Genomic DNA, 20,179 nt, shown 5'->3' with positions numbered 1-20,179 from the left:
AATAATTTCCTTTTTAGTGTGTAAAAAAATATGTAATTTATATAAATTTCCCCCTTTTAAAATAAACTTTAACTAATTAAAAAATGATTACTGCGCGTATGTTATTACTTACATAATAATATAATATTATGTTGGCGTATTAGTTTTATACAAAATAAGATTGTCTTCGTCATTATAATATGGTGATATGTTTGGTATCAGGAGTAGACATATTTATAGTAAAAGGATTCAAAATATATATTTTGTTTTAATGTCCTGTAGTGCCCTGCGGTATAGTAAAAAAAAAAAAAAAATGATTAAAACTTAAAAGTCCTCAGTGTTTTTATACACTTTTTTCTCATCACTTTATTTTTATATTTATAGAATGAAAAAACGTTTAAAGCTAAAAATCATATAACAGTATATAATTATTCACTGATCAGCCGTGTATTTTACACGACTGGTCAGTGGTCAGTGCGTATCGTACGAGGCCCGAATGTAACATAACGTTAATCAGTAATTTTCACAGTTCTCTTACAATGATTCAACGATGATGATTCATCAAAGTGAACTGAAGTTAAAAATGGGTGATAGCTCTTGATGATTTCACATGTAACAATAACACGGTTCATTTTTTGTTCACTATGGATGATTCACATTAAGTTATCATCAAAAGTGATAATAAACATGATGTCTACATTCAAACTGCAGGTTTTTACTTGTAAGCGCTATTGATAGTGTCGGTACATAATCACACAAATAATAATTAAAAATTTTCTAATACGTCAGGTAGATAATAAACACAATAGACATTACACTCTACAATAGTACAATAAAATTGTTATTTAAAAGTACAAACAGTACAGCTATGTTCTAACAACTGAACACAAAACTAAAAAACGTAGATTATTCTAATCATTAAATAATTGTTTTAAAATAAATAATAATAGAAATTATTGTATGAATGGTAATGCGGTTTTCTCTTGTGTATGGTGGTTAAACAAAAAATGTAAATAAATAAATATATTTATTACAAATTACAATAAAAATTTTGAAACAAAAAATGTGCATATGTTTTTTTTTTTTTTTTTTAATAGAATAAAAGTGTAGTTTCAGGACTCCATGTGTCTCATACTGCTAGAGGTTGATGCCTATTGTCTAATGAACTAAACTTCTATAAATGTATACTTTTCAAAACATGCAATGCCTATACAAGAATAAGAATTTAAATCGACATGCCTAATGAATAGAATAATAACATATATTGTATAATATTAGGATACCAGTAGCCGCTAAGGTGTATTTATGATTTAAGAATTACAAGGATAAGTAAATTATTTTCTGATTTAATAACCCGTATCTATAAACTATAACACTTGAATAACATACAGTGTTAAAAAAAGACAACTTTGAACTTATGTTTGCAAAAGGCATACATAAGTAAAAATAAGTTAAAATAGATTTTCAAAAAAGATTTGGGGTTTCAGCGTTTATATTTTACTAACTATAAAATTTAATATATGTAACCAATAACTAATAATACAACGCATATAATTAAATAATTATTAATAACTTTATTTATCTTGGTAAAACCAAACTTAAAGTTTGTAGCTTATATTTATAATTTAAAAAATGTATTCTTATTTTTTTTTTATTTGTTTGATATTCCAAATTAAAAATATCTAGACGTTCACTGAACAGCGTTACGACAAACGGTTTTGTGCAAAATCAGAACACTAGAATGTTTCTATAGAATATTGTGAAAACACTTTTAATGCATAAATTACATAATATTTCTTACATGTTGTATACATTTCCAGTCATTTGAAATACACCTTAAACGTTAAATTTGTCTAACAGAAAACAATATTATATTGATTGTCAATTGTCATTACATTTTATATCAAATGCAAATACAAAAAGTTTAAAATTTATAGTACGTTAAACAGAACAGATTACATATTATAAAATACGCTTAAGCAGTTTTGTATTAAAATATGAACATATAAACGTACTTTAAATACATAAAATTGGAAAAAAGAACACATTTACACACTTTGAGCTCACGATATATAGTCAGTGTACGTGTTAACATTTTAAAATATCTAAAACTAGTACATATATACGGTCATTTAAATGCAATACATATCTGATCAATCAGATCTTAAAACTAGCTTAAATTGTAAGTAGTTAAACACAAAGTATCGATTCTTAAATACTTTTAGGCAATACGAGCGGTACAAAAAAAATCTGATAACTATAAAGTAATGTTAAAAGTAGCAAAATGTATTTTCTTCTTGTACACGGTATATATATATGATAAAACTTCTATTTGTAGTTATAATTAAGACTGTGATAGGTTTATCGGTATTTTCGAGGTAATGCTATATGATTATGGCAATTTAAATTATCATAAAATCGTTTTGATTCTCATCATCATCATCATATTATAATTATTATTGTTATTAATATCATTAAACAGTAGTAACAATATTGACCATAATATTGTAACATTAATAAAAATAAAAATTGGCGTGTATATAAAGACTAAAGAGAGATTACAAAAACATTACGATTAATTTCAAAACTTATTTTATATAAAAAAAAAAAAAAAAAATAATAATAATAAGTAAAAACATTCATATAAATAAAACCAGACTAGTATAAGACACTTATCAAGATGATCTGTCGCGAACTAAAAGCCACGGCCATGACTATACTTGATGAATTAAATAAAATTTTAAAAATAAAGTAAAAAATAATAGTTACTTATTATAATAATAGAGAATGTATAAACACTAGTCTATAACTATGACGACGGATCTCCTTCACACAATGGTGGCTGTAGTAAGAAAAAATATGGAATAACAGTTCCAAAATTGTGTTCGGTACACGAAGAAAGTTTATCGATCACAGTTCTCTTTTCGATTGATTTTTGGCAAGTTCAATTAGCCTGAAAAAAAAATAATCGATTTAAACACTTTGCCTTACAAGATCAAACATAATATTCGCTAAGAGGTATCACGTAGCCATTGTCCTCGATACGACGAAAGTTGAATTAATATATTGTTAACATTTATATGGTCGTATTAAAATTATCAGACAAATAAATGCGTTCAATTATTTATTTTAATCTACTTACTATATTATGTTTACTTCTGAGTGTACAAACAGTATATTTTAAAATAATAATTTAACTACGGTTTTGTCATATTGTCTTATTTGTTTTTTATAACCGTTATTTTGTCTCGTCAAAAAAGTATTGATATATCATTTAATTTCTACAATTAAAATTTACTTCGGCGAATTTGAAATCGTTAAACGATAAATAATAATTATAGTCCATAACAAAATTCTGCGAAATTGTAAAGAAATCTAAATACTTAATACGCATTGTAGTTGTCGCCATTGAAATACTTAGATCACAAACATCTCTTAAACGCATAGAAAAATATAATAATAATCACTTCAATGGTAGCTTCATAACCGCCTTTGGACTGCATCTGTCCGTGGATGGCGTGCAATCTGGATGATCCCATTTCGACGTCAGACGAACCTATGTGGCCGGTATGCCGAAAATTTGTGGGTGCTCCAATCATAGATCGGTCGATGCGTACTCGACTCACGTGGCGTTTGCCCTAATAACACACGCAAAGATCGTATTAAAATAAATAAATAAATAAATTAGTACATGTAAACGTGTTTATTACGTTAATTATCAATAATATGTTAGACAACATAAGTCAATATAATGTTTTATATTGAGTTTTTGTAATAGGCCATTAACAGAATGTAAAGTATATCTGTATATACAATATACTGATATACTTGTTCGTTTTGTACACGGTAAACACGCACGCCGCACGCGTTGTATTATATAATAAATTATAATATTTAACAATAATTATTAAATCAACTGAACGACATAAATTAAACATAAATATAAAATTACATGTATTATAAATTATAACATTTAAATAACTTGCATAGTAGAGCTACTCAAATAAATTACTTTAAGAACATTCATTACATGAACTATAAAACAGGTTTAATCATAACACCATACATACAAATCCATTAACAGTAATATTAGTTTTGAAATTTTTTTAATTTTAAATTCAGCGTTACTATAAGAATATTAGAAAAAAATTTTGTAGCACATAAATTTGCATAATTTTAGTCAAATTTCAATAAAGCGCTATGAAGAGAAATTCTTCAATTAATAGTTGGTATTCATGGCGTGAATATTAATTTGGAAATTCAAAGATAAATTTTATGAGGTACTTTTTAAAGTTAAATGTTTTGAAAAAAGTATAATACACTAAATATTTTATATATATGTATATACATAGAATATTTACTAAATTATTATCTATATGTATTTTATATTATTACGTATACTTATAATACCTATTAACTACTAAATATTAATAAACGACTTATGAAATAACGAATACAATAATAATTTAATATTAATGAGAACTGTATAAGTTTAACTAAAACTAAAAGATAGACTATTTTTTCAAAAATAGTTATCGAATACTTGTGCGGCATATATTGTATCATATTATATTCTTCATTAACTCGCATATAAGTACTTAATTTTCAATAAACCGTAAACCTAGCGTCTTAATAATCACCTGTTGAGTACGTTGGTTTACACAGCAAGAAAACCACTGAAATAAGACTTCGCCAGGCATGTTTCCCGATCGGTATCCTGCTGACATTGTTGAACAGTGTTATTTGGAGGTCCTCCCGTCGGCCGTAACAATAACAGTGCCAATAGTAAATTCCTATAAAAAAAAATTATTTATATTAAAGTTAAAACCCAAAATTTATCAAAATTAATTTTTATAATCTTCTTAAATTAAATTGATTTTAACTATTAAAAACTAGAATTAACTTTTAGTCTAAATGTGTAACTAAAAAACCTCGTTTTAACTGAAACGTAGGTGATTAAAATAAATTTAAAACGTGTGCGACCATAGGTGATCGCGATAGATCAGCCAATTATAACTTTGACTGTCTATCAAACCAATAATACTAAATTATTTCAGCATCGTACAAACCTAATAATAATCATAATAAATAATAATAATACAATATTCATATAAATATATAATAGCTATAGTAGCAGCAAGTATCGAGTTATTTATATAGCTATTTTTATCCGTCGACTGTCGTAGTCAATCTTTGAGTGCAAAGACAAAATAAATCTCCCTAATCTGATTGGAGTAGCGCTAAAAAGAACGATCCATGAAGAACATTAACTAATATGAAATTCTAGAAATACTTTATTGCATATACATTCATTATTATCTTATATTTTACCAAATAAAATAACAATTATTAGGTAAGGTAGTATATAAGTAGTAAAAATTGTTTCAGGTCTGAATTTATTTTTATCATGGAGTAGTTCAATATAGCGAATTAGGTTCTACGTAATAATTAGGGCTCAGAACTTAATATACTTATTTTTTTTTTTTTTACTTGCAATTTTTTATTTTATAATTTGCACTTAATAAAATATACGGGAAATTTTATGTAAAAACTAGGGATTTGAAAAATACGATACAACAATACCTAGTGAAAACCCTTAAAATAAATATACATTATTAAGTATTATATTTTATGGAATTTTCAAATTTTCAAATTATATTATAAATATATCATTAATTATGCTCTGAAACATGGTAAAATTGAAAAATATGCTCTTAAAACTACAAAATCACTAAATATGCAAAAATAAGCACTATAAACTTTTATTATTTTTTTCGTAGTGTTGTGAAATGAATTTCAAGCTTAATTAGTAGTAATCTAATATCCCAAAAACACAATGCAATAACTTCCACCCCTAGTAATAATCTTTACCTACTACGCGTAGTTGCAACAGAAGCGTGGACAGTCAGGGCAAAGTTTTGTAAGATATATACTCGCTGAAAAATAACTGATTTTGTAAAAAAAAATAGGTTATGCTTAACTCTAAATGTCATGATAATTTTTCTTGCCAAAACAAATAACAAAAAACTAAAAATAGAAAACTGAAATAAAAAAGTAGATTAATACTAGTTTCAATTTTGAGGTTCCTGGTCCTGGATAATTCTAATTTAAATTTATTAAAATTAGTTTTGACGAAAACTAGTGTTAACTATATTATTTTTAAATATATTAAACATTAAAATTATTGGGCTTTCTACTTGTTAAACTAATGAAATATAATAAATAAAACTTGTTTTGACAAATTTTGGATTTTAACTATAACAAATGTTTAGTTTAATATGTGTAATAGCCATTAAGTGGTAAAAACAAATATATTCTGTTAATCACAATTTATTATTACTGTATTATGATCATAATGAGATACACATTTTATTATAACAACAAACTAACTAAACAGTTATACACCAAGTATATAGTTACATTAATGTTATCGGAAACAAAATTAATATTGCAACACTAGATAATATTTAACATGAATAATAATTGACGACATTCATTTGTGTGTGCGTATGATACCAGTCGATAATAACCAAATCCGAAACCCTCAACGCATACAAATGAGGAGTACGTTTAGAGATTTAATAATTATACAGAATGATTCATTTATCAACTAAAAATGTTGTACAATTTAAACATTTAAATTTGCTTTTATAAATTTTAAGAACGCTGGTAATAATATTTACAAATGTAAACTATATAGTATGTTTTAAAATGTCTTTGCAGTTTGCACTATAGCATACCTCTACTTGTATGGTTCAATTTGAAACATACTTAACTTATAGATACCTAATGTTTTTTTACCGATGGGTACCTAAAATAAATGAAACAAGAACACAGGGCATTTTATTTGAACGTTTAAAACAAAATAATTAATATCAAAAAATTGCACACGTTTTTCCATAGATAATGATTATAGAAATAAAAGAAACGGTGAATTGCCTTATTACGAGTAATTTACTAATAAATAATAAGTAATTTTACATTGCAATAATTAGCTAAAGATTCAGAGGTCAACGTTTATTTTTTATATACTTATACACATCCAAATAAACCGTCCAAGGAAACAGAACGGACCACATAACATAATAATTTTTTACATAAAACGACGACGCAAACCTTTCGCCTGTATACGACTATACGAACATCAAATTACTATTATTATCATACACATAGGCTAAGACTAGGTACCATATATAATACATACGGTATACTCCCATGTATATGTATTGGTACCTGGTTGTTGAACTTCACGACCAGGAGCACAATGGCAGGAACTATATATTCTCGAGGAGGATAGAGCTCTTCGTTGAACGCGAGCAAGAGGCGGCAGTGGCGCACATCGCGCGTATATATTAGTTATATTATTATATACATACCTATACTATATATAATATTACGCGCTATTCGCGACGATGATGTACATATACATCATATATGCGCGGGGGCTAGCAGTTCTCTAACGGGACAAACTAGTCGTGAAATGGCGGCGACGAACGGGTTACGCTAAGTCTATGACATATATACATATATACAGGTACCTACATTATTATTCGCATTAAAATAATATGCTATCACTCTATGTAGCATAATATATAGAACGTAATATGCATTATTTCATTATTTAAACGAGTTTGATAACAACGAGAGCTCACCGGAGGGGCCAATGATTGGAAATTATTCCGTAGGTAACAAAATAATATTATATATACAAGTAATGCGCGTCGAACACGTAATAAACAAACACACGCATAAATGCATAATGTTATATTATACATACGACGACCGACAATTGTTATTATTATCATCGAGTGATTTGAAATAAAAAGTGCTTGCGTGGATAAGTGAAAGTATATTATATAGGGATACCTACTATACGCGTCTGAAAACCAAGACGAAAAAAACATGTTTTCTTCAGTCTTTTGGTCTGATTAATGACTGTTTTGTTTTGTCATCGTAGTTGTCGCCGCATACACAATAACAATAAACGTACCTATATAAGAAACAATAGTATAATACAGTGTATAACTGAGAGGAGGAACTAATCATCCGACTCGGACTTACTGCGTGGGTGATGAACAGGAAACGCAAAGATATAGTAAAAGCGCTTTGCGGCAGGTGAGTCATGCATTACAGAAGTGCAAGAATAGCGACTGTAGTACTTTCTTGATTTACATACAAGTTTAAAAAACGATGTCATAAACGTATTGAACGTTTTAAGTATATGTGAGATAAAACCACTTATAAAATTTTAAATAAAAAAAGAAAATGTAAAAAAATCTGTGATAAAAAAAATTATATGACCTTCAAAATATTCAGTACCTACAGTTACTTTTTCGTAAAATTTGCGTTTATAATATCTTTCTTAGTAAAAAAGAAAAGAGAAAAATCAAAAATAAGGCATAAAATATATTATTTTAGAACATCAAAATATTATTGTTTTTAAGGAAAGTGTACAGAATACCACTTTAAAAGTATTTTTCTGTTTAGTACCTACCAACAATAAAATTAAGAAAAATTTCCTCAACATTTTCTGTAGGAAAATATTAACTTTTATCTAATTCAAAATTCTATACAGTTTACTAGGAAAAATAAGATATATATATATATGTATGTTTTATAAAACTCTTATATTTCATAATTGATAGTATTTAATTTTGTATTATAATAGTTCATTATCTACACATATGCCATTGACATGATTAAAAAAATCCTGTAATATTATGGTCAAATAATTTAAGCAGCGTTATTTTGTACTCTTATATAACATAGGTTTGTTACCAATATCATTTTGTACTATATTCATTATTCAGCTTCTTCGAATAACAATTAGTTTCGTGAAATATTCTTAAAAATTATGATACATAAATACAACATAATGGAGATTGAATAACGATAATAAATTATACCTGTACGTACCTATCTCAATATTATAGTTATAGTATATAACATGTAATTGCATTAAATAGTACCTTAGCAATATTTGTCACACACAACGATAATAATTATTGTTATATAGTAAAAATAAAATTAAAATAAGAGTAAAGTTAAATTTTAGATACAGTGGATATAAACGTGGTATTTAAATTTGACGTTAATGATCCCACACTATATGTAAAATATAATCTATCATAGATAACCACTGATTTTTTTTTTTGTCTTCCGTAAATACCAAAGGTACAAAATCATAAAAAATTATAATAATCTAATAAAATTAACGACAATAATACAAATAATTATTCCATAACGTTTTTAATTAATAAAGTTATTTACTCGTGTTACGTAGATTTATGTTAAAGACATAATTATAATATCTTGGTATCATTTACAATTTAATGATTATGTGTTATTTGAAACATTAACCAACAATAACAATCAAAATTAAATCTTAATTTATAAACATGAACAAACTAATAATTAGAAGCTGTATAAGCGCATCCATAAACAAAATGATTCAATACATATAATATAATTAAGGTTTTAAATTTAATGAAACGTAGATAATACTACCTACTTAATAAAAATAAATATTAAAGAACAAAATTGGAAAAATACCAGCTTGGTTATAAAATTATACATAATCACCTGTAACCAATCTTGTATATATATATTTTTTAAAGGAATCGAATTGTCATGGGAATACTATTATATGCATTCCATTCTATCAACCCGTCAATATATAGTACTCAGTACTCACTATTACAATATATTCATTGATAACATAAACATAATTAACTCTTTTAAAAGTGAAGATAATAAATCCGTTTAAACTATGTATAATGTAATATTAGTTATACGGCTCTAATAATATAAAAATAGGTGTGTTTGAATTTTGAAAATAAAACGTACCTATATTATATATAATTATATATAATTAATAGTATACTACAGTACATGAAATTCAAATTAAATTATTAATAAACAATAATATTATCTATACAATAATAATTAATATAAACAACATTATTCAATTATTTATAGTGATAAATAAAACCTATATAAATGCTTTTACTATTATCATCTTTTGTTTTATTATTGAATTCGTGTACTTGTGTAGGATGTGGATCGATAACTAACCACATGGCCCAGGGATAAACAAATACAAATCGTGAACTATTTATTTTTTCTAATACTATACATTTCGATAAGTATATCTAATATGGGTCGAAGTGCAAACCATTTATGACTTGTGACTTAACAGTACACAATTACAAGTTGCTCATAAAAACATAGTGTAGTATACTAGTATTTCATAGAGCACTAATATTGAAATAAAAATTGAATCAGAAACAATTAACAGACTAAACTAATTAATAACATTCACACATACATAGGTAATTCACAGATCGTTAAATTATAGAATGGAACGTCAAAATATAAAAACAAACATTATTGGAAGAAAATAAAAAAGAAAGTATAATAATAAATCGTAAAAAACGGAACAGGATATGGTACAATAACACGATAATTTCTGTGTCTGTACCCTTGACATAAGTATGACCCGGCAAAATGAACCGGTTTTTTACTCACGACTATTACTACTCTATCTAGATACATTTTTCTCAATCAGTCTCTCTTCTTTTATAACATGCCTATTGTCTTTTTTATGTTGCCTTGTTTAAAACGCGACCCACAATACAATATAAAAGCATCATTTACGTTTTACTTTCTCTTACCAGGCTATTGCCAAAATCTAAGGGTCGTAAAAAGAAGTGATTTATATTATTTTATTTAAGTTATAATAAATTAAAATAAATAACAATACCGGATTTATATTTTGTCTGTTTTAAAACTACTTATAATATAAACGGGAATGGTTATTAATAATGCGATGTGTACTTCATATGTTACCAGATAACCTAAGTGAAAACATTGATAAGTGATCCGTATACACGAATTATACATTTACACAAAACATTTTTTTAAATTAAACCTATATTATTATTAAATAAATTATATATGATATACTTTTAAAGTAAATCCATAATTACACTATTTAGATCTCAACGGATATTTCTAGTCTATAAAAGTATAGTATAAAGGAAATGTCGATTGGTTTTTCAAATATTAATCACTAATCGTATTTTTTCTTTGCATTAATGAGAATAATAAGTGTAATGTATAAATGTTTAAGAGAAAAAAAATCATAAATATAGGCTGAGATAAAAGAGTTCTTGTATATTAAAATATTTATTTAGCAATTTGGCATATTGTGTACCTTTATGCGCTTGTACACACACAGTACTCTTCGGTAACAATGTCAAATTTAGTACTGACTACGGATAATATAATGATGTAAAACCCGGTTACGTGATGTTATTTTTGGTCCACGCAGCAGCTGATATGTAACACTATTCCGCACGATACACAACATTGTATACGTACATATATTATTATATTATTCAATGATTATCAATTATTATTTACTATAATATTCAATGAATTATCATGCATTAAAACTGATGTACACTTGAAGTTTTTAGAAAATTCAACAACCAGCTACCATATTCTAAGGGTCCACTACGTTTTATCTGCGAAGAGGGCCAACATTTCAATAAATCCAACACATGTGTATGCAATAAAATATGTTTATTGAACACGTGGTATTACGGGAGTAACGCGTATTGCGTATATACGACTGTGCACGGCACGACTGCCGACGAAAGAAATTTAGACGATCACAACATCACAATTAGTTTTTAGCAAATATAATGTGAACCAAATTATAAATAATATTGAAATTATTGTTAATTTCAAGGTCAAATATTCTGATGACAAAAATATTCAAAAGAATTATTTCATCAAACTGTAGATGATTTAAGTAATTTTTTTATTAAACAAACTATTAATAATTAGTAGCTGCAGAAAACCAATAGGTAAAATATATTCATTATTTCATTAAGATTAAAAATAAAACACTTGATGATCAATTAAACATTTTGAATATAAATTGAATATTATATTAAAAAAATGCTTTCTTACTAAGAGTATTAAAAATATATTCTATTCTAATGGGTAATAAATGCCAGTATAACTTAACTGCATTTTTATCTGATAAGGTATTTTATGGCTTTGAAATAAAATTTTTTTACCTTATATCGATAAGTCATAGATCAATAACAACATAATAAGAGCATGTTGATTAATTTTATGAAAAATATTTAAATAAACTGCTGTTACAAGATAATTAAAAATAAAATAAAATATATTGCTTTTTATAACATTTAACGTTAACATGAAATTAATATAAGTAATAAATAATGATAAATGAATTACATATTAAATGAATGCCTACTAAACAATAAACAGAGTGTATACCTATTTGAAAAAAAAATATATAGTTTAATTTGTTTATACTTTATGTAGATGATAGTGACTCATTTCTTTAATACGATAGTGCTTTATATACAATATTTTATCTATTGTAGTGTTAGTTGCTAAGTATATAAGATAAAAATATAAAAAGTCTCTAGCCAAGTTAGTTAAAGTAATGGGAATAAGCTAATAAATTCACATTAGTGCATTTTAATTTTTAATATTTCGATAATTATTTAAAACAATTTAATACTGTGAATTCAATATAAGGTACTTTCAAAGTGCGTGTCGTATGAATGTATACATAGTGATTATTAGTATCTGTAGCTATAGGTACTAATGTAGTGTTTAAAATTACTCACTATAGGTATGGTAAAATATTTCATAAAAACGTGAAAACTTTTTTTTAATAAAATATTTATGTATCAAGTGCTGAATTAGCTGAAATAAACATATTACTATATTTTAACATGAAAGTATATAATGTTATTGTAATATGTACTTAAATATTCTGTATTCCTATATAATATAAAATTTTAAAAAAAAAAAACTAAATTTATATTTCATGAAATTTTTAAACACTAAGCATAAGAAATAGTCTGCAGCATAGGTATGCACAGAGATGTTACCATGACATTATTTTTCAAGTACTACTACTATTTTCTAAAATAAAGCAAAGTAACTCGTACTTTTTGTCAATTGTAGACCACAATTAATGTAAAAATTTGATACGAAAAACATTATTAAATTCGTTAAGATGTTTAATTGAAAGTCTAAGATCATTTGACTTTTTTGAATTTTTTTTAATCTTGTATCTACTTATACAGCAATAACATTCTTAAATTCTTGAATATTTAGCACAAACCTATTCATACAATCTATACAATAAGTCGGTATTAACTCTAGTTAATAACACCCTTATATAAATTAGGTAACGAATCTTTACTGTTAATAATCCTATGTAATGATTTATTATTAAATAACAATTTAGGTAATACATTAGTTACAGTGAAAAACTTAATAACGAGATACACTCTAGAAAATACTATACAGTAGAGTAGTGGTTCTCAACCGGTGTGTGTCGGGACACTGGTATGTCACGATGTAAATCCAAATGTGTCACATGAAATACTAATATTAAATGACACAAAGTTCCTTAAACAATTAATGAGCAAACATTTCACCATTTTATAAAGCATATAACTTTATATGAAAGCCTAGCTAAAATGTAGGAATATTTAATTACTAATATTACAGATTGACTTTTGGACATAACTAATTATAAAATATAACTGTAGACCTTTAACTAGATATTAAAATAATAAAATCATTCGAATATTATAACAATTATATGATAATATTATGGATGTCATGTTGTTTAATCTCTGGAATGAAAAAATGAATTTAAATGCATTATAATATAGCATAGAAGATACTTAAACAATAGGTTGAAATTAATTAAAATGTCTTATATAATCGACATTAAACATTAAATTGTCTTTAGAAATAACTAACCTATAACCTATTAATTATTAATGATAAACATAGGCAATATACAAAATAAATAAATACATTTTTGAACTTTGCTTATCACAAACTAAAATTTGACTACAAAATCTTGAAATAATTACCTACTTACCGGTGTATACGTAGTATTTATTTGATTTAATTAAATATAGCTAAAATATAACTATATTCATAAATATTCTATATTATATAGAACTAATAATTTTATTTTGAAAAAATATTTAATAATTTGTATTTTTGTTAAAAGATTTGATTGATAACAAACTATAACTATAAAATATATAGTATAGACATTTTTCAATATTGCTAAGTATTTGTTTTTTTAAAAGCACTAAATTGAATTATTTTGTACACGTGGTCTGACAAAATTCGTATATTTTAACTATCAACAAAACGTTAGGAACTAAAATTAAAACATGAAAACGTGTCAACTAGGTACATTAAAACTTATTTGAGTTTTATATATTATGTATTTCAAAATATTAATGCATGCAATAAAACATTATAATAACATAAGTGGGTGCCAAAGCTGTTAATAACACATCCATATTATAACCTAAAACAAAACAGTTTTATAATCCTAGATCTTATTATTATTTACGACAAAATCATCATTGATCAAGAATTATTTCAAACTTCAAATATTTAGAAAACATACACAATATATAAGAAATCAATAAACTAAATAAAAGAATAACAAACACGTATATTATTCTTCACAGTTAATGGTCTAGAATAAATTTTATTAATGTCTTAGAAACGGGCTTGAATTTAATCAACTATAAAGTACTGAATTATCATGTATGAGTCAAAATTGCAATGTCTATGTAAACATTATATTAACTAATACGAATTTATAATAAAGTAACGAAATATTAACTATGAACTAGAAATTATTGTGTATACTGTTAGTATAATGAAGTTATGAAAATTATACGGCATATCATATAAATATATCGTATTTCCATATCCATATTATATGACTGATATTTAATAGCATTATTAAAATAGGTACTATAACGTATGAATACAAAACGTTTTTTGATTAAAAAAAAAAAAACATAATGATATATCAAATTATGATTTTATACTTGTACTATACAGTATACATATACTATCTATATCTGTGTATACGATGTACAAGTATTGAAAAGTGAACAAAATATAGATAAATCATATTTTACGATTGAAATAAATAAAATATGATAAAATATAAAACTAATAGAATTAAGATAGTAACAAATGATTCTAAATAATGAATTTTAAAATGGATAGTAAGCGCTTATTAATTAACTTCAATATAAGTATTATTTCAACACGTGCGAATTCGTTGTATAGTTATTTTCCATATGCCACAAACAACGCACCTAGGTTCAATAGAACATACCAGTAAAATATTAGTTTGTTATATTTAAAAGACAGGATCCAGAGCCCAGGTATTTGCTGTTCACCTCACTTTACTCATTCATATAAGCAGACAATAATTAAATTTTTTTAAGGGTAGAAACATTATCCAAAATAAAATTGATCACACCATGATTACTATATAAGTACATGGTCCATGAATGTCTATACGATTAAATTAGGAGAGGGAGGTATTTAAATTTCTTAAGAGATGAAACCCTTGAAAGCCTCCCCTAATACGTTCTGTTATGTATATAATTTATTACATAAATAATTTATAAAAACAACAAAATTACAGTCAATGGATGGTTTATACGCTAGGCATATAACGATTAAAATGAAACATTTAATAAAAATTAAAGTTCCTCGTGAAAATAATAAATTATTTAAGTGTTTGAATACCTACATAATAACCTAATACCTGCTAAAATATCAAACTATACACATAATATACCTTAACTACAAATTAAGTTAAGAGTAATCCCATTTATGTTATCGAACTTTATAGATAATAACTGACAACAAAATCCAATCGTGAATCGTGATAACTATTTACTTAAATAAACGTGACTAACTATTAACAATATACATTTATAAATGACGAAAAAAATAACTGAATTTTATTCTGGAATATAATACTACAAAAGACATCCCGATAATAAGATAAAAATAAAATCATACTACTGCGTATAATAATTAGATATAATACATCATAATATATAAAACAATTATTATTCATTTTATAATAAATAATTTTCGCAACTTGGTCAAATATATGAATTTGTTTTTTAGCCAAGAAAAATCAACACTTATATGCCATTTGTTCGAAAAATACATTTTTATTACATATCTACCCATTATTAATAATTGTCATAATATTTCTGATATCAGGAACACATTCTATCAAGGTTGTCGTTTATTCTTAGTATGGAAAGACGTATGATTGTATGATTAAAAATAATGAAAACGTAAAAACAAAATCGGTCATGCCACAAAAACTACTTGTTTAAGCTCCATGACCTAGGCGGTCAAGGCCATATCATTTGAACGGGTCAAACACATAGTTAAGGCAAACCAATCATTGTACATTATGTTTCAATAAAAATGATCGTTAATGACGTTAACCAGTTCTAATGGATAATATTGAGAATGCCACAAATATTGGTACATGGTGACATAAAGTATAGTCGGGACCTGTTTTTTTTTCCATCTATAAAACCAAAACTGGGTCGAATCTTGGCGGAAAATGAGAATAGTTACTGCGAAATTTATTGTATTCAATCGATGTTTATCTGTTGTCTCCTTCAAATCTTAAATGATTAAATTTATTGAACAAAGTAATTTATTATTCACTCTTTAAGAATATTAAATTCCATACAATAAATAAAAGAAATTTAAATATACATTTATTAGAGCTTATAAATAATGCTATGTGAATTTAATAAATGCTGAGCCGCATTAATAAATTATTAATTCTATAGGCTATTAAGATTTAGTGGACCAACTGTGGACAACTAAATCATATTTAAGGGATTAACTCACCATTGATTAATTAAATATTTAGTGATCGTCTAGGCAACTCGATAAAAGTATCAAGTTTATTATACTAGGATTCAGAATATAAAACCATAAGAGCAAAATATTTTAAATGAAATAATTACTAATTTAACAGCGTTTTATTTATATTAGTCGAAATAGGAGCATAAAACATTATCAAAAAAAACATAAAAATAAACACCTACTCTCCTACAAAAAAAATTATTAACAGGTATTTAATGTTCACAAACATTAACTCCCTTAAAATATAATTTAATAACTGAATAATAATAATAATAATAATAATTTGTAATAATAGTAACACTTTGGGTAACACTTACACATTTATATATATTTTTAAACTTAACAAATTTCGATTGGTTTTACAATCATAGTTTAAATTCAAGTACCTAATTTACATTCCATTAATCTAATACTTAAATATTAAAAGTTTTTAGTACCTAATTCTCTTTCTTCTTTTTGTGTCCGGTATGGCGGTATAAGTAATTAATAAGTAACTAATCAAATAATGAACCTATAGTATATAAATTAAACAGTTAAACAAAGTTTACTATTACAATTATTAAAATCAAATTGCACATCTCATAGTCAATAGCAACTATGATTATTAAATAAATTAGGTGATTCTAAAATTTAAATATTTGAAATTATTGAATATATAGGTACTTATAAATTATAAGATTTAAGTTATGACTTATGACCAAAGCTATGCATTGTACAGATACATAACACTTAATATCTACTTATTCAAGAGAATAACCACAATAATAAGTATAAAACAATGAAGTATTTAATACCTCCCTATATTATCTATAATAAAAATGTATAAATGCAAACCTATTTGTAAAAGTTTTAGGTAACTTTATTCATACCAGTATTATAATTTTAATTTATTAAGCTATATATAACCTCAAATGTTTACTCATTTAGATAAGCAAAAATATATCAGATTTCTGATTTGCTTTACAAGCCTAACTGTCTAAATAATAATGTAAAAATATAAATTACTTATTTACTCAAAGTTTTATTATGATTAATTAGGTATTAATAAGTTAGGTTGATATTTAGTGTAATTTACAATAGAACTATAATTTATATCTATATCATATTTAATATATTTACTTTATTTAAACACAAGGTTATGTTAAAAGAGGGGCAAAGGGGCATTTACCGGGAGATATATTAGCTTGATAGTTATCAACTTACTATTAATAATATAATATAGGTACTCTATTATAAATTAATAAAAAAAAAATTGACAATTTTATATTATCACTTTGATTCAAACTACAATAGCTAAAATCATAGTTACAATCAGAGGTGCCTGTCAAATATATAAGTAACAATAATATTCATTATTTTGAAATATTATAGACTTATAGAGTATTCTTTTTGTCATGTGATTCAGGAGATTTATCCATCTTATTATTGATTATAGAATTCTATAATCAATGATCATATGAAGGAGAAGGGGACTGCAATTTTTTTTTCCTAGACATCATTTGGTATAATATGACTCAAATTATTAAAAATATAACTGTAAGTAGTATTATAAAAAATAATTTAAACAAAATTCCCATCTTAGATCATACCCAGATATTATTTTATTTTTAATATATTGATAGTTTACTTAATATTTAAGTAAATAAAACAAAAAAAATTAAAGTAATAATATTTACACACTTTCTACAAAAGTACATTAGAAGCCAGAAAATAGATAACTACAGCTAATTTAACACAGGCTCTTTTATTAGAAAAAGTGTTAAATTTGGTTTAAAAGCTAGTTTTAAAATTCAATTTTCTCACATTTTTAACTAGGTATCTAGATAATAATATTTTTTTTTTCATTTTAAAACTAAATAGAACTGTAGGTAAAAATATAATTACTAGTACTACTAAATACTAATATGTAGTACAAATACATTTTATTTTCTACCTATAGATACTTTTGATTATCTAGTAGATACCTATTAAATTAAGTAACAAATCATGAAACAAAAAATTTAAGAAAATTATGTTAAAAAATTGTATAATAAACAATAAGAATTGATTGAATAAGCTACCTAATATTGTTTAAAAGTATAAATAAATAACAAATGAGCCCTTTTACAATAATAATACAAGATATACCTACTAGAATTAAATAAAAAAATATAATAAACATAGTTCACCTAATCCTAATAACATTGGCGTATATGATTAGATTTTATCAATAATGTATAAAAACAAATATTATAGTTGCCATCTGGTCAATGCTTAATTAATCTACAAGACTTTAGATGGACTACACTACTACAGACATATTACTAACATGGTTAACTACATAACATTGCAATTCCATTATTCAATAATAAAATCATAAATTATACAGATATACAGAGTGATTCTTTTAACAATCAACACTCATAATTTTCTATAAGCGCCTAGATATTACATTCCTCGTTACATTCGCATTTTTTTAACATTTCTCTTATAATAGCTGTTGATGAAACACAGTCAATTTTTGATTTTTAGATAGTAACCTATTTTATTAATTTAAAATATCCTTAAAAAGGTCATAATAGTATATCAATATTGATAAACAATGTCAAACAAATAAGCTTAAAAAGTTATACTTTAATAAGTACCTATTGATATTTAGGCGTAAAAAAATATAACAAAATATAAATATAAAAACCAAAACAATATGACAGTGTTTATCTTAGATTTTTAAAAATAAATTCATAATATATTTTTTTTAAAGAAGCATTTAATGTCAAAAATTTTTTCTATATGCCTACTATAATATAATTATATGATTGAAAAGCATTGGGCGACTGCTTGAATTGAATAAATTAACAAAAACCACTCGTAAACGACTACATAAATATACCCACGTCACATAGGCATAGACGATAGATGTCAGATAATATTTATTATTTAAATTATTTCACTTTTTTTGTACATACCGAAACAAGCTTTTTCTTTGCAGGACCTCACAGAGGTTTGTCTGGACTGAAATGAGGCCGTTTCACATCATCGGAGACACAAAACCACGATTTACAGATCGGTCGTGTGTCGGAAAGGCGCGCAAAAAATAAGTCAAGTTGAAATAAAAACTGAGAAAAACCGGCGACGGAAAGTAAAACGACAACAAAACTCAAACAAACGATGACACACTGCAACTGCGCAAGACTGTGGGCACAGTGCAAACTGCGACCTGCGGGGTGATGATGGTCGACGACCGTGCTGTTGTGTACACCAGAGACGCGCTCAGTCAAGATGGTCCCCAGCAGTGGCAGTAACCGTGACAGCGCCATCTCGTTGTCTGTGATAAAAATGCGTATTCATACAGTATCTGTCTTACCGGCGTTAATGGATTTTTTTAATTTTTGACATTTTATTGCGTATTTACATCTGT

General features: G+C 25.4%; 1 protein-coding gene across 1 annotated transcript; it reads right to left on the bottom strand.

Annotated features, from left to right (window-relative positions):
• Positions 1-1,951: 1,951 nt before the first annotated feature.
• On the bottom strand, positions 1,952-20,008 carry LOC112603569 (CDC42 small effector protein homolog). The gene is made up of 4 exons (XM_025352198.1): positions 19,728-20,008; positions 4,620-4,772; positions 3,447-3,617; positions 1,952-2,932 (listed from the first exon to the last, which is right to left on the bottom strand). The coding sequence occupies exons 2-4, from the start codon at positions 4,704-4,706 to the stop codon at positions 2,924-2,926; spliced, it is 267 nt and encodes an 88-aa protein (XP_025207983.1). The 5' UTR covers positions 4,707-4,772; positions 19,728-20,008; the 3' UTR covers positions 1,952-2,923.
• Positions 20,009-20,179: the final 171 nt, after the last annotated feature.

This window comes from Melanaphis sacchari, unplaced genomic scaffold, assembly GCF_002803265.2.
Source record: "Melanaphis sacchari strain LSU unplaced genomic scaffold, SCAv2.0 Contig10_pilon_pilon, whole genome shotgun sequence".
NCBI lineage: Eukaryota > Metazoa > Arthropoda > Insecta > Hemiptera > Aphididae > Melanaphis > Melanaphis sacchari.
Note: the sequence above shows the minus strand (reverse complement) of the source record. Positions and strands in the feature narration are given on the sequence as shown.

Bases quoted from the DNA above. Each gene is read 5' to 3' on its own strand.
- LOC112603569 (XM_025352198.1), bottom strand. From the start codon at position 4,706: ATGTCAGCAGGATACCGATCGGGAAACATGCCTGGCGAAGTCTTATTT. The intron at 3,618-4,619 runs GTGATTATTAAG...GTGTGTTATTAG, and splicing joins TAAACCAACGTACTCAACAG to GGCAAACGCCACGTGAGTCG.